This window comes from Naumovozyma dairenensis, chromosome 9 (genome assembly GCF_000227115.2).
Source record: "Naumovozyma dairenensis CBS 421 chromosome 9, complete genome".
In the NCBI taxonomy this organism is placed as follows: domain Eukaryota; kingdom Fungi; phylum Ascomycota; class Saccharomycetes; order Saccharomycetales; family Saccharomycetaceae; genus Naumovozyma; species Naumovozyma dairenensis.
Genome location: NC_016487.1, coordinates 403,744 through 418,981, shown reverse-complemented (window position 1 = coordinate 418,981; position 15,238 = coordinate 403,744). Strand labels below are relative to the sequence as shown.

The 15,238-nt window shown below is 34.1% G+C and overlaps 7 protein-coding genes across 7 annotated transcripts; 2 read left to right on the top strand and 5 right to left on the bottom strand.

Annotated features, from left to right (window-relative positions):
* Positions 1-256: 256 nt before the first annotated feature.
* On the top strand, positions 257-673 carry ERV14 (cornichon family protein; the record flags this gene model as incomplete). The annotated part of the gene is made up of 1 exon (XM_003671942.1): positions 257-673. One exon carries the CDS (start codon positions 257-259, stop codon positions 671-673), a length of 417 nt encoding a protein of 138 aa, XP_003671990.1.
* Positions 674-1,631: 958 nt separating this feature from the next.
* On the bottom strand, positions 1,632-3,428 carry MET13 (methylenetetrahydrofolate reductase (NAD(P)H) MET13; the record flags this gene model as incomplete). Its single annotated transcript, XM_003671941.1, has 1 exon — positions 1,632-3,428. One exon carries the CDS (start codon positions 3,426-3,428, stop codon positions 1,632-1,634), a length of 1,797 nt encoding a protein of 598 aa, XP_003671989.1.
* A 732-nt stretch (positions 3,429-4,160) lies between these two features.
* Positions 4,161-5,180, bottom strand: NDAI0I01760 (aldo/keto reductase; the record flags this gene model as incomplete). Its single annotated transcript, XM_003671940.1, has 1 exon — positions 4,161-5,180. The coding sequence occupies one exon, from the start codon at positions 5,178-5,180 to the stop codon at positions 4,161-4,163; it is 1,020 nt and encodes a 339-aa protein (XP_003671988.1).
* A 394-nt stretch (positions 5,181-5,574) lies between these two features.
* SCS3 (Scs3p) lies at positions 5,575-6,720 on the bottom strand (the record flags this gene model as incomplete). The annotated part of the gene is made up of 1 exon (XM_003671939.1): positions 5,575-6,720. The coding sequence occupies one exon, from the start codon at positions 6,718-6,720 to the stop codon at positions 5,575-5,577; it is 1,146 nt and encodes a 381-aa protein (XP_003671987.1).
* Positions 6,721-7,000: 280 nt separating this feature from the next.
* Positions 7,001-7,396, top strand: SOH1 (mediator complex subunit SOH1; the record flags this gene model as incomplete). The annotated part of the gene is made up of 1 exon (XM_003671938.1): positions 7,001-7,396. One exon carries the CDS (start codon positions 7,001-7,003, stop codon positions 7,394-7,396), a length of 396 nt encoding a protein of 131 aa, XP_003671986.1.
* Positions 7,397-11,571: 4,175 nt separating this feature from the next.
* Positions 11,572-12,222, bottom strand: NDAI0I01730 (uncharacterized protein; the record flags this gene model as incomplete). The annotated part of the gene is made up of 1 exon (XM_003671937.1): positions 11,572-12,222. The coding sequence occupies one exon, from the start codon at positions 12,220-12,222 to the stop codon at positions 11,572-11,574; it is 651 nt and encodes a 216-aa protein (XP_003671985.1).
* A 475-nt stretch (positions 12,223-12,697) lies between these two features.
* On the bottom strand, positions 12,698-13,267 carry NDAI0I01720 (uncharacterized protein; the record flags this gene model as incomplete). The annotated part of the gene is made up of 1 exon (XM_003671936.1): positions 12,698-13,267. One exon carries the CDS (start codon positions 13,265-13,267, stop codon positions 12,698-12,700), a length of 570 nt encoding a protein of 189 aa, XP_003671984.1.
* Between the last annotated feature and the right edge of the window lie 1,971 nt (positions 13,268-15,238).

The window sequence follows — 15,238 nt, the reverse complement described above, 5'->3', positions numbered from 1 at the left end:
GTGGCACAAACTACGGACTGGTAAACCTGAGGTGTGGTGTATGGGTGGGCCCTTGCATGAAAACTGGAAAAGGAAAACAAACAAGAAATTGCAAAGGAAGAAAAACTAGAGGTGGGAAAAACTTTTTGATTGAATTAAAGAGGGAAACAAGTAAGGTATCCTTGCACACCTTGACGTTAATTAAAACTCAATTCGTACATATAAAGCTAGAGTCATTACTTTTCCCCTAAGATAACCAATCAATTCTTCAATTATCATGAGCGCCTGGTTATTTATCACTGCTGTTGCAGCAAACTGTATTAATTTATTCGCACAAGTCCACTTCACCATTCTATATGCTGATTTGGAAGCTGATTATATTAATCCAATCGAACTATGTTCCAAAATTAACAGATTGATTACTCCTGAAGCTTTATTACATACTGTCCTTTCTGCTCTTTTCTTACTTCACGGTAACTGGTTTGTTTTCTTATTAAATTTACCATTACTAGCATACAACGTCCAAAAAATCTACAACAAGACCCAATTACTAGATGCCACTGAAATCTTTAGAACTTTAGGTAAACATAAGAAGGAAAGTTTTTTAAAATTAGCTTTCCATCTCTTAATGTTCTTCTACTACTTATATAGAATGATCATGGCTTTAATTGTCGAAACTGGTAACGACTATTGATTATTTTCGATTAACCAAGATCTTTGTTTTATCGTTTCACTACACTAGTTTGAAGCTACTTCTAACTAATCAAATCCTGAAAGAAAATAGAATAGAAAGGCACGAAATGGATTATGGATCGTATTTTGTTTTTCTATCGTTATTTGGTCCCAATCTATTATTTATAATGACATTTGAAGTGATTTTCTACTTTTTTTTTATTCCCAGCTTACTTTTATTTATCATTTATAATTATTATTATAATTTTTTTTTTGTATAAGTATCAACCAATACACATGTAATTCAATTCAACAAAACCAATATTTCTACTTTTCACAAAATCTTACTTATCTCCCAATAAGCAACCAATTTCCCTGAATTTCTAGACTACTATGTCGGTTTCCGCGAGAGAGAGAGAGAACTTTAATTGTGACGGTACCTGGTAATATTATCCAAACGGTGTTAAATTTTACAGGTAAATTGAAGGCGATAACTGATGAATAGGCGTACAAAGTATAATTTTCACATACGCTATATGTGGCGTACGCTCTTCAATAATATCGAGATCCAAACAATCTCCCATTAATCGATTCTGTCAAAAGATACGACGTATATATCTTTCAGAAATGGAAAACGATCTGGTCATTGTCTTCTTTTTTTACTTTTTGAATTAGATTAATTTGAAATTTCTTACAATGTATAAAGTAGTGTCAGTTGATTTTTTCGTTTTTCTATATAGTTTTAGTTTATTTAAGTATTATTTGTTGAAAATGCTTAAGTATTAGGATGTTGAAATGCCAGAATAGTATGATAGTTTTAGTACTAGTAAATGCGATGTTGAAATGTAATGCAATAGTTGAATATTTTAAATGTTTTATGGTGTGTTCCTTCCACCTAAATGGTATTGTTGAATGTAAAAATAAATGGCTGGGTTGTATAATATAGTTGTGAAGTTAGTTTTCTTTCTGTATTGTCAGTTTCACAAACTCATCAATAGAGAGAAAATGCTATCTTCCTTGGAAATAAAGTCATTATCCACAATATTAACAAGAACATAATTGTCAATTAAACTTTGTAAGAAGTCCCTACTGGCGACCTTATCATTCTCTTCGAAATTTAATTTCCATTCTTCTAGAATACGATAAAATTCTTCTTTCCAAGCTAAGAATGAAACTTTTTCGACTATAGTTGGTTGTAAAACTTCTCTACCAGGGAAAATACCCCATGTGACTGCGTTGGCTTTGGAACCGTCTGGATGATTGGATTGTAAATCACCTTCGGAATTGGCAGCAAAATAAGTCAATATCTCATTACCAGCTAGTTTCTTTTCCAGGACAGGTAATTTTTCCTTTGGTAACAGGAATTCCAAATATTGCTTTTGATAAACGTAACCGTCTTTAGGTCCCCAACCATGAATTGGATCATTTGATCTAATGCCGTTTAGAACTGGTTGAGAATTAATTGTAATGATTAGTTTCCTGTTTAATGCAATTAAATTACTCATAATAGAATCAACTTCATGATTTAATGGGGTATCACTCCAAGGTAAGCATTTTAAAGAACCGTTTAAATAATTGATGACCAAATTAGCGATTTCATTCAGGTTTGTCGGAGTGGACCATAATTCTAATGATTTCTTACTTGATTGTCTAATTAATGGAGCGCCAAATAAATCTAAATCACCGAAAGCTGGTGACGACGAATCACCAAATCTACCGTTAGGGAATTCGTCAACAGCCCATTGCGAAGTCCTTGCCACATACGAATAAGGTCTTCTTTGCCAAAAGATTGGCCTCACTTCTTCGTTTTTACGCTTAGGGTTCAATGATTTTCTCCATGGTAACATTGCTTCTTGTGCCCCATTATATTCACCTTCGGTTGGTAATAAACCTAATTTATCAAGGATCATTAATGGTGCCTTCTCTAAATTCATAGTATAAATATGTAAATGTTTAACATGACCACTATCAATTAATTTTTGGCACATACCTACGATCAATTCTGTCCCCATTTCACGAACCAATTCGTCATCATCTTTGATTGGATCCAATTTATCAAGGAAATCTTGTGGAATGTTGATTTCTCCCCATTGAGCTCTTCTTAAGAAGGCACCATAAGTAGTAATGGGCATAATACCTGGAATGATTGGTACATCAATTCCGTATGCTCTAACTTTATCACACCAATCGATGAAGTTATCGACATCATAAAACATTTGAGTGATGATAAAATTCCCACCAGCATCAATTTTCTCTTTCAAATACTTGAAATTCAATTCAATATCCTTTTCTTCAGGATGACCTTCAGGATAACCTGCGACACCGATGTCAAAATAATCACCATATTTCAATCTAATATATTTAATTAAATCCTTAGCGTAATTGAACCCACCTTCACAAGCTTCCCATTTATTAGAATTAATTGGAGGATCACCTCTTAATGCCAGGATATTTTGACAACCTGAATCATAGGCTTTCTTTAATGCGCTATCTATTTCCTCAATAGGCATATTTGTACATGTTAAATGCATACAAGTTTCCAGTCCCAATACGGATTGCGCCGTCGAGATTAAATCTGTTGATAATTGAGATAGTCTACCACCACCTGCGTTCCATGTGATATCAATGAATTGAGGTAATGAGGCCTCATACATTCTGTCCATTCTATCATAAAGGTTTTGGACACCTTGAGAGGTCTTTGGGACGAAATATTCAAAGGAAAATGTAGTCTTTGAAGATGACTTGTGGCTTGCTTCTAATTTTTCAGTAACTTTCATGTTTGGTTGATTGCCCCGTTAGTTGGCCTACACTTATTCCAAAGGAAGAAAAGAAATTTATAGTTGCACGTTTATTAATGTTCGTATTGTTGGGGTCTACCATTCACGCGGTGAGCTTGATGGACATATATATATACATATATATATATATTTTACGAGATGGTTCGGAAGTAGTGTTTCGTATGCCTTGTATGTGTGTAAATGCTTTAGCTTCAAAAAGGATACTCGAACGTACGTAGGTTTTTGAATTGTGGGTTAGAAATCGAAGTAGTGGGAACTGGCTCCTCGAAGTGATCAAGTTTCCTAAATAAACCTTAACACTATTAGCACTTAAACGTTTCTTGCTGATCTTTAAGAATATTCGTATATTCTGAATCTGACTCAAATTTCATTCCTTTTTTTTTTTTCACACTTTGTAGTATCAAGAGTGAGGGCCTGTTTGCATACCCAAGGTAGACGGTATTAACACCCAATGCTTACATAGAAAACATTGCAAACCAGACCATTCATGGGGGCACATCACTCACCCGCACAGATCGTCCGACTTGGTGGCGCCACAGTTTTAGTCACACTGACAGATGGCGACTCAGAAAAGTGTGGACCCACACACCCTGGCTGTTTTCCCGGGACTTCACAGTGCAAATTCTGTGGGGGCAAAGAAGAAAAATAGGCGACACAACCTGAACCATGCGTCAGTAATATTAATATAAATAAATAAAAAATTACAGTTTATTACACAAGCTTATGCGGAGTATAAGGTTCTTCCAAAAATGAGATATCTTCAGATGATAAAGATAGTTCTTGTAAGGCAACCACCGCTTCCTGTACTCGGGGAATACTATTTACACCAATTATTGGATAACACCCCTTATGAAGGATCCAAGAAAGTGAAATTTGGGCCATACTGACGTTTTTTCTATCCGCAAGTTGTCTCACTCTTTCAACTATTTCCCTATCGCATTTCATCAACATTTTTAGACGAGGATCACCTTTTCCAGTTCTTTCAGTTGAGGAACCCCACGGTCTAGTCAAGATTCCCTTCGCATTTGGAGAGTATGGAGTCAATGCAATATTATGTCTCTTTGCAAATGGAATAACTTCCCTTTCATCTTCTCTGTACAGTAAATTATATTGGCTTTGCCAATTAACAAATTTATGCCAACCATTTTTGCCAGCGATGAATTGATACTCAGCAAATTGAGTGGCTAGCATTCTTGAAGCTCCAATATATCTTACTTCACCAGAGTTTATAACATCGTTCAATGCCCTCATGGTTTCCTCCATTGGAGTCTCCGGATCATACCTATGTATTTGTAATACATCGATATATGTTCCTAATCTATCGCAACTATTTGAAACACCAGCTATAATATGTTTTCTTGATAACCCCCTTTGATTGACCACAGCTAATTTAATTTCATCATTAGCAGTTTTAATACTCTGAGGAACATCTAAAGTTTCATCTACTTCAAAAAATATTTTTGTCATTATGACAACGGTTTCTCTTTTTATATTATAAAATCTTAAAAATTCACCAAGGATCCTCTCGCTTTGTCCATTACTGTATTGATCTGCGGTATCAAAAGTTCTTAACCCTTGATCGTAACAATATTTTAACAACCTGAAAACCTCCTGTTTATCCTCCATTAACCATGAATTCCATTTAGTTGAGCCGAATGTCATGCAACCAATGATTAATGGAGAGATCTTAAGACCACTGTTACCAAATTGAACTTGTTTAATTATTGTCATTTCTTCGAATGTTCTTTAGAAACTAAAATAAATAAGCTATTAAAAAAAACCTCTTTTTCTTTACCGACGAAATTGATGTCAATTTTTTGTTCAGACTGAAATACAATACTACGAATCTGTTCATCTTATTTCATAATAAACGTTACCTGTTAACTGATGTACGCAGTAGCACTTGACAGCTTTATATAAAAGTTCGAAAAATAAAGGTCGAAGTCTCGGAGCATTACACTCCGAGACTTAAATGTGCCAAAAACAAAAGAACCAGTTAATTGAACGAAGAGAATGACTAAAAAAGATGGTTTCCAGTTATGATTTATTATCGAATATTATATATATATATATATATATATTTATGCCAAACTAGAATATGTACACAGAGCATACAAAATTGACACTATAAATATACTGCTAAAGCAACCAGATATGCAAAAAGGAACCCCGATAATTGCTCCCATACTGTATGGAATGCCAATATGGTTATTACAAAGCTCCATAACCATGTCATAATTAACGCAATTAATACGATCACTGGATTATCCCATATAATGAATTTTACTGTGGCAAATAGCAATCTGCTCAGATCTCTTAGACAGATAATTGGTTGTAATACAACGGCCCTATGGAGTATTACTTTCCAATTTTTTCTTTCCTCATCTCTCATTTTTGCCACATCCCAAAGCAACCCATTATCAAACAATTTAGTAACATATTCAACTAAATGAAATATTTTCTTTCTTTGAAACAATACCTTGAATGCTCTTGGAGCAAAAGTAGATAATTCACCAGACAAAAACATTACCATCAAAGTCAACAGAAAAATGTGACCAGATGGATCATGGCCCTTTGTCCAATAGCCACCATGCATCCTACATTGAGCTGATGTGTTTATTCTTCTTATCGAGTTCATCTGGGTGTTAATAAATTCATTCAATTTCCTATTTGAGCTTATTGAGCTTATAGTACTATTTATTTTGTCACAACTTTTCTCCAAAGCGCATCCGATGGAATTTAGTGAATGTAACAATAACTCCTTCTCATCATCACCTGTCGCATCACGTTGAGTTCGTTTCAATATTTTATAAATTTTGTTCAACGATTTCATTCTCCTTGTTGAATTATCTTGAAATTCTAAATTCAATTCAATCTTACCGTCAGAAGCAATATTGAAAACATCAAAATTACAAAGTCCGCCAGTCATTAAAAATATCAAATCCATTAATGGTGGATATATAAATATACTTTGAGTAAAAGCATACCACCAACAAGTCAAAACACAATAATGTTTAAAAGCCTTCCATAAAATTTTCTGAAAATCTGGACGTCTATTATTGTATCGATATATGCAAAACCAACCAACCAACGTAGTCCAAAACCATCCCTTCTTGACAAATAATGTGTTGATTAATCCATCTTTATCAACTGTGTTGACCATTATTATACCTGATCGAGTCAAGTATTGAGAGATTATATACCCTATTAGTAACGTTAGCGGGCATATCGTCAGTATCAAAAGTTTGAATAGTGACGCTTTTGAACACATCGTTGTATCTTTCCCCTTCTGCTTCTTCTTTGCGTAAAATGTTCTTTTTGTATAGTTATGAGTATCTTACTTTATAGATCATCTTTTTTTTATATTGAAATTTACAAAACAAAATGAAGTGTTATAACTTTCGCACAGCCTAAATAACGTTAGGTACAAAGAAAAAGAAAAGATAACTGACAAAAATATCGAAAAACTTCGATTTAATTACTCAACAACAACGACAACAACAACATCCTCTTCCTCAATCAGTCACATCTGTCCGACAATCCAACACACAATGGAGAATGCAAACAAGAATCAGAATACTAACGATAATGGTGAAAATACTGAGGAAAATCCATTACCTACAAGATTTGAAGTCGAATTGGAATTTGTTCAATCGTTAGCCAACATACCATACGTTACGTATTTATTAACTCAACAACAACAAATTTTAAAGGATCCAAAATTCAAGAATTACTTGAAATATTTGGAATATTGGTGCGAGCCACCATATTCTCAATGTATTGTCTACCCAAATTGTTTATTTGTCTTAAAATTATTGAATGGGTTTATGGAAAATACAACAGTAAATGAAGATGGTTTATTGGATGGTTTAGAAGAATTACCGAAGATTATTCAATTACAAGGAAGTCAATTGATGAATGAGATGGTAGAAAGATGGGCCAGTTGATCTATTTGCCCTCCTAGAGAACATATCGGAGCCATGTCGCTATCAGATATTTCGCAATATTGATTACAAAGCAATTCGTACGGTTCGCATACAAACAATAACCAGTGTAAATATTAAAAGTTCAAAAGTATTACATAATATGTTGTCTGAACAACAACTTCAACGCCTGAGACGCTGCACCATTCCGCCTTGCTTAGAATATTCAATTCTGAGATGGCGTCCGGCTTATATGGATTGATTTAAATACTTTGAAGGCAATATGTATATGCTTATATCTTCTATGAGAAAATGTCGATATGGATGAATAGAACAGAACAATGTATATGTTTGAATGTGCTATGAAGTCCGTGATATATAAAATAAGAACGCCTATAATCAATTAAATATTTACAGCTGCTTCGTATTAGTGACCGCGTTAACGCTTCTTCATAAAATTGAGCTAGAGTTATTCTTAAAATACCTGGTCCACAATCAATGTGAAAAGTTCAGAGGTTGGAAGGACAGCGACAACGCGTATATCAGGGTTATATCAGGAAGTTATTTCAGGTATCTATTGTTTCACCAAGATGAACCGATGATTATTCTAGGAAATTAAAGATGTCTAAATTTGCACCTTTGAAACCAAAATATGTTTTATGGCAAACTATATTAAACAATCCTCCTTTCTTTTGCATATATAATTATATAACCTTATAACGTCATGTGACAGTAGACTGATATATTGCACGGTTATGTGAGCTTCACAGTTGGAAATGGACAGTTACTGTTACGGACCGTAAAAAAATTCCATCATTAGACGTTTAAAAATTCTACGAAAGATATTACTCCTAGGTACCAGTCTGTCCGGATTAGCAGATATACATGTCTACAATTCATAGGCGTCAATTCTCATTTCTGCTATAGGCAAAACTATTCTGCTTTCAGCTTTAGCAACATGATCCTCATTAGAAAGTGTTGGCCCATCGGAAGAAGCTACGGTACAAATATATGATGGAAAACCCAATAATGTACTTAGAACGGATATTAAGTTTGAGGACATACTTATCGAATATAAAGGATATAATAACATGAATAATATGCGAGATTAAGTCGCGCGTCTCAGGTTCCATATTGTGTCAAAAGTCAGTAATACCTTTTGGAATCCCTATTGCTGTACTATGTCTCTAGGGCCTTAGTTATCTTATATACGTAATATATTTTACAACTGAGCAAAACGCTTAAGCCTAGACAATAAAAGCATAGTTTTATAAGAAGTATATTTCATTCTCCTTTTATACATATATTTTTGACCAGATATGAGGGTAAATATCCATAAAGTCATAAAAACTATTCGTCATATGAAAGTCCATATCGCTGTGACTTCCATAATAGATTGACTGCAATACGTAAAAAACTATATTTAAAGCTGTCGACCTACGCATATACTTTATGCAAAATATTTTTGCAACCAAGTTTGAGCAGCTAGCTTAGTTGTTCCTCTGTATTACTCAAAGTGCTTCGCATTTGGGTCAGGCACGGAAAAAGTCCTCACAAATTTACCTGCTGCTGCAGCAGTTGTCCTTCCAAGTGCCTGCAAAACCTCCTGTGATGATATTGCTGCTCTCCGTACGTACGGAGATAAGGAGCCAGTAAAACAGGAAACGAACAAGAGAACTGCAACCAAATAGCTTCCCACCAATAGAGCTCCGAGGAATTGACTTCGGTTCTGACCTCACGCTTCAAGAAGAAATATTAAGTAAGGGCGGAACGTTGAAACACCATAGAATGTTTCAGATATGAAACAAGATAAAATAGCTTACTGTAGGATTCCGATCAACGAATCCAGGAAATTGTTAATGTTTCCAAATGTATCTAAAGGACAGGTCTTGCCCGTTTAGCAAAATCTTTTGTACAATAATGAGATATAATAAGTTTTAGGGTAGAAATAAAAAGGAAACAGGGATAATTCCATATTAATTGGCAGAGCCGGATAGGAGGCCAGTAGCATTGAATAGATGCCATGCTGATAATGGGATCCCGATGTACGTCCAGTCCACCACTGCAAACCCAGTATGTCTAAATCACTTCGTGAAAACGGCAGTTTGATATTAGGGTTAGTTTAGCCCTGCTCTGAAAAGGCCTGGTTAGGTCTTGGATTAGATTGTTAATCTTTCAAATTTGGGCAATATTTCAGCTTCTGATTGCCGTCTCCGTTCCTACCCTCTTTCCTTAGGCCCCTTCCCAATTAATTTACAGATAATCATTTTTCTGTATTTGGGTTTCTCTGAGAAAATACTGCAAAAGTCTGCAACAAGCGCAAACAAATAACAACACCCAGAATAAAAATATCACAAATTATTTCTCGCATATAAATACGGAATGTGTTCCCGATTTACGTACAGAACACTCGCGCCGCCTTTTTTTAATTGTTCTTCCAATACGGCATAACTTATTTTTAAGAATTAAACATGCTGCTCAAAGAACGAAAAGAAATAAATTTTATTCAACACATCCATTATCGTTGGCAAAGGAGCCAGAGACTCTGCTCTTTTCTATTCAGTACAAGAAAGTGGTTTAGATGATAGTAATATTAATGTCAAAACTGCATTGACAAGTGAACTCCTATATGAGAAACCTATCAAAACGCTATACGATTTCGTTCTATTAAACAATTTAAAACTTTTATTTTTCCAATATTCATGGTACAATTATCTATTCCTTACAGATTTGAAAGGTTGAGCAGGATTAATAAAGATTTTTTACCAAGAATGACTAACATGATCATAGAAGCGTACTTCAAATAATTCCTCTTCTTGTACCAGTATGTAAGCAATCCATAAACCCACCCTATCAAACCAGTCATATTTCCTCAAGTAACCGATCACAGATCTCTGCGTGAATTACCGGCTGTGAATAACCTTTGTTTCGCGATACTTCTCTTATCATGCTATAAACATAATTGAATAGGTATATTAAGCGAAGAAATAGCACTCATGTTACGATCATCCATATTTGACGTCACGTATTTGAATTTGTTTCCGCGTCAATCACGCTCTTAAGAAAGTCACCAATAACACTTTCAGTTACTCCATTCTTTGGAGCAAAAAGAACAGCGATAAAATAACCGTCTCCTTCATATTCTTTTCCCGTAATGACATGGCATTGTCTTAAATTTTTGGAAGTATTAAAAGTCGCATCAATATGGGCGGAAGTAAACAACTTCTTATCTATATCATCAGACAGAAACTCAAATGCAATATAATGATTCTGAATGGCTCTTGACGCGTTCTCACTTAAACTAATTTGGTTCAGATGTGGTAATTTTCCATCGGAAGATAAAAATAACTTGGCACTTTTAACAGGATCCTCATCTAATTTCCATTGAGAAGCAACAGCTCGTTCCGAACAGCTTGTAATATAATTCTTACCATTGTTGGATGACTGTTTAATAAACTCATCAAAGAGAGGGTTGGCTCCAATTCTTTCAGATACATCTGCTACTGAACAGGAATTACAATCAATAATAAATTGCTCTAATCCATCTGGCGGAGGAACGTTGATAGTTCTCGTATGATGTAACTTGTTGGTTAATAGTAAAGTGATAGATTTTGAAAGAAGAAATAATTAGGACTTAGTATGTATATACTAACTAGTCTGAAGGTAACATACCATATTATTCACATTTACTATTATGGGATCACGTGAAGAAAATAGAAGCTTAGTTCAACCTGTTAAACAAGATAAATGAGAATAATAAATTTTTTGATGTATACTTCATATATTGTAATATATTTATACATGTTTTATAGGAATATATAGAAAGAAGTAAGCAATAACAACTTTAACATATTGTATCAAAGTTATTACTAACTAATAGGCTATCTGAATCATGTCTGCTCCATTCAATGCTTACAATATATTAATAACCAGTGTCAACATATTTTGGAAGTGTCGTTAAGTAAAATAATACAAATATCTGTGTTCAAAAATCTCAATGGCCTTGAAATTAATTCGGATGGTGCTGCACATGATATATTTCTGTCTCTTTTGGATATGTAGATATATTAAATAATACAAGAATGCCATGATTCATAAACATACCATAAGAAATTCGTATCTAGTTTAAATAATCACAGTCGTCTATCGAATGCTGATGTATTCGGCGCGTTTTTTTGAGAGATACTTAGAAGCATTAATCAGTCTTCAGAGGTCAGTATATCTTTTAAAATATCTGCCACATCTATTTCTTCGTAACTGAATAATGGATGATGATCACACAATGGCTTATAAAAATCATCAGCACTTCCTTTTATGTCGTCTTCAAGCATCTCCCCTTTATTTAAATCCATATGCTTACGGATGAAGCGTTGACGTCCATTCATTAAAAAGTCTTTAAGTTCCTTAAACTCCTCGTGCCTACCACATTGATGAGCAAATCGAACCACATCAACATCATTTTTGTTAAAACGTTTCCATAATCTTTTGTCTGTCCATATTTGTAAACAAGCCGCCAGCTGTGCCATGTACTCTAGGTCACTAGAGCGAAACTCTTCTCCGTAGTCATGGTAGGAGAGGTTAACCATGGAATAACCGATTAACCAGAAAGGTTTATATTTCTCAACTAAATAATCGTTTTTAACACCATGGATCAATAGATTCGAAACAGCATTCTGGCAAACATATGCAGGAAATTTTGTATCATTGTTCAGTACCATATCAGCGAAAGAAGCATTGACCAATGCACCATGTTTGGCATACTCGAAATCTTCGTATTCAATGTTGTAATTTGCAACATCTCCTGTGTAAGCGAAGTACTTATTCCATTTTCTTTTAGTGTCCATAGACATGGCTCCGATGACCTTATTAAGTTATAGAATTCAATATATATGTATAGGCGATTGTGGCTCCCAATTTGGTACATAACTGTTAAAATTTGACTTTAGTTTCGCTAACTTACTCGGTGAAAAGTCTCAGCAAGTACAAAACATACATACGTAGTAACTAACCACTTTATATTTGGCCTTTTTTTTAGGGAAGAGTGACAGACACAGACACTCACCTTCTTTTGCGTATTACATTAACTAGAAAAGTGTATTTATTGAAAAAAGGGTATATAAAGTATGCCATTTGTGGTTCTATTTATGCTACATATATAAAAGTTAGGCTGGTTTCAAGTTTTGTGGTTACCTAAAAATATGGAAACAATATAGTAATTCCCTATCATGGAGTACAGGCCAGAATATAAATGAATCGATTCTTCCAGCTTATTTGAGGAAGAATCTTGAGCATGTATAAACTTCCATTTATCCGATCGAAGAGAATTTAACATTCGGTAAAGTTCATTTTAGAATTGGATACTGTTTCCCCATGCATACCCCACAGGAGTTTATAAAATAATAATGGATTCTCCAATACATCATTATACTTCCCGTTTTCAACAAGTTTCTTAATCTTCTTCAAAAGTTCATTTTTTGTAAACCTGTGAGGTAAAATATTCCTAACCCTTTCCTTTGCAACGTCAGAGACGCATACTTCGGCATTGGTATCTTTAGGTAACAAAATATTAGAACCAGTGATAAACTCAATACAATTTAAATGAGTGGAATTATCAATATCCAGACAATACAAATCGAAGTTGACGTCAAAAATTCCAAAGGTGAATTTATGGAATCTTTTGAAATCGTGAACACTTAGCTTTAATAGGAAATCAGAAGCAGATAATTTAATAGCCATACCTTCTTCTAACCTGTCAAGACCTTGAAGAATCATGCCTAATAAATTTATCGTAGCAGCAATTAGCGATAAATAACAGGCTGTGGCAGTGATCGGAGTCCAACCCATTGAGCATGCGCCTAGTGATTGAAACATCACATAGACTTGAACTAACATCATGATGTAGAAAACATGCTTAAACTTGGTTGGTTTGCAGCAATGATAATAGGCACAGCACTGGTGGAAAATTAATTACCACTGAAATAATAGAGAACAAACAGACAAAACCGAAAAATTTAGAATTGAAGCGTATTATGATTTTGAAAAGCAATTAAATTTGTTGAAGTAGTTGAAAGGTCGTGTAGTTGGTTACTTGATTATTTGTATGTATAAGACGTATACAATAAGAAAAAGACAAGAATATTACTAAATATTGTTATAAACAAAGGAAAGATTCTAAAAAGAGAGAAAGAATTGAAATTTATCAGTGCTTTATATACTTTTCTTGTTTCTTTCATCATCTTTCTTTCTTTCTTTCTTCAAACAAAAAATGGCTTGGTTTTTTTATAAGAATGAATAGTAAAAATTCTGCTCTTTGCTTTGTACTCTTTATTTTTGTATATTCTTCTTCTTTAAAAATAGCCGCCCATGTCCGTTTTCGGAAACATAATAGCAAAAAGGATAGGGCCACATCCTTACCTCACATATATTTGAATACTCAAAAGGTATGGAATCCAGATTTTGTAGACCTCTTGAAATACTAAATCAGTTGATTTAACTTTACATGTTCTTTTCCCAATCTCATTATTTTGTCATTCATAAAGAGTTGTATTGAAACAAATCTATCACAAAGACGTCTAAGTATATGCTCATACTCCGATGGTCTGGGTCCAGAAATAGTCACTCATCCACCTGTCATAACGTTAAAATTCTAGTGTAAGTGAACCACTTAAAACATCAAATGAGCTCAAACAGCAATATCCTGAAGTAGATAGCTCATTTCCATAGGAAAGAGGGTTTGAATAAATACTTTTTTGGTTTTTAAATTCTCGAGTATCTTCAAAGTAGATATTAACACCCAACAATAACAGAAAGTTCATTGATCTGCTTCAATTTATAATTGCAGAGAAGGACCTAACAAGAGTACCTTTTTGTTTTCCTCCACCGGTATCTTTATTTGACATATTAATTTTTTTGTTAACAATTAATGAAGATAGATAACTACGCATATATAGACATAATCTAAATCATCATTATTGAACGCTCCCTAGATGTGCTCTTTTTGGTATTTCATATGGTATGACAACGTTTTTACTGTCGCAGATATTGTATATTACTCATGTGGAATAAAACCTTATTATCAAATACCACTTCATATTTTTAGATATATGACCTACTAGTTCCCCTTTTCACCTTCCTGTGGCTGATTTCCATGTCGGTACCTTCTTCTTTGCTTGGTATGAAATATTTCCACAGTAAAGAAAATAAAAGTTGGAATCTACCCTAAGTTTTCATGAATATATATTCTTGTATATATTATGCGAAGAAAACGAAGCGATATTGTGAAATTAAGTACAGGTAATCTTTTACTATCTTTTTACATTACCTTCCTTTCATACGCAATATCAGAAAATATATCCGTTACCTACGTTCTTCTTAATACATAGTAGCCTATTGTTCCGAAGATTTTCCATTGTTTGAATCACTTCGAGGAAAAACAGACGAAATCGCCCAAATTTTTGTTTTGAGGGTAAATGATCCGAGTTGGTGATATGATTTCTCGCGTATGGCTAATAAATATTCAAAGTAGAGTACATATGCATATGTTGCTTCAAATAAGCAAGCAAATAACAAACTTCAGACTTTAGGACTTGTTGATATTTGAAGCTTGAGAGAGAGGGCTTGTTCTGGCTAGTCAAGGCAAGACTGGCCTTCTAGAATCTGTTTTTGATTGAGTCGAACAGATAAAAGACAGGGGAAATAGGGTCTCGGGCTATCCTCTTTTTGGAAAAGCTCGAAGTGGGTCAATTGGTGGCTCACCCGAGTAGAGTATGGAACCAGTAATATCACCCGCATAGTCTTTTTCGAACGGATACGATTGTTAAGAAGGATTAATCTTTTATTTATTTGATCTTATATAATAGAAATAGA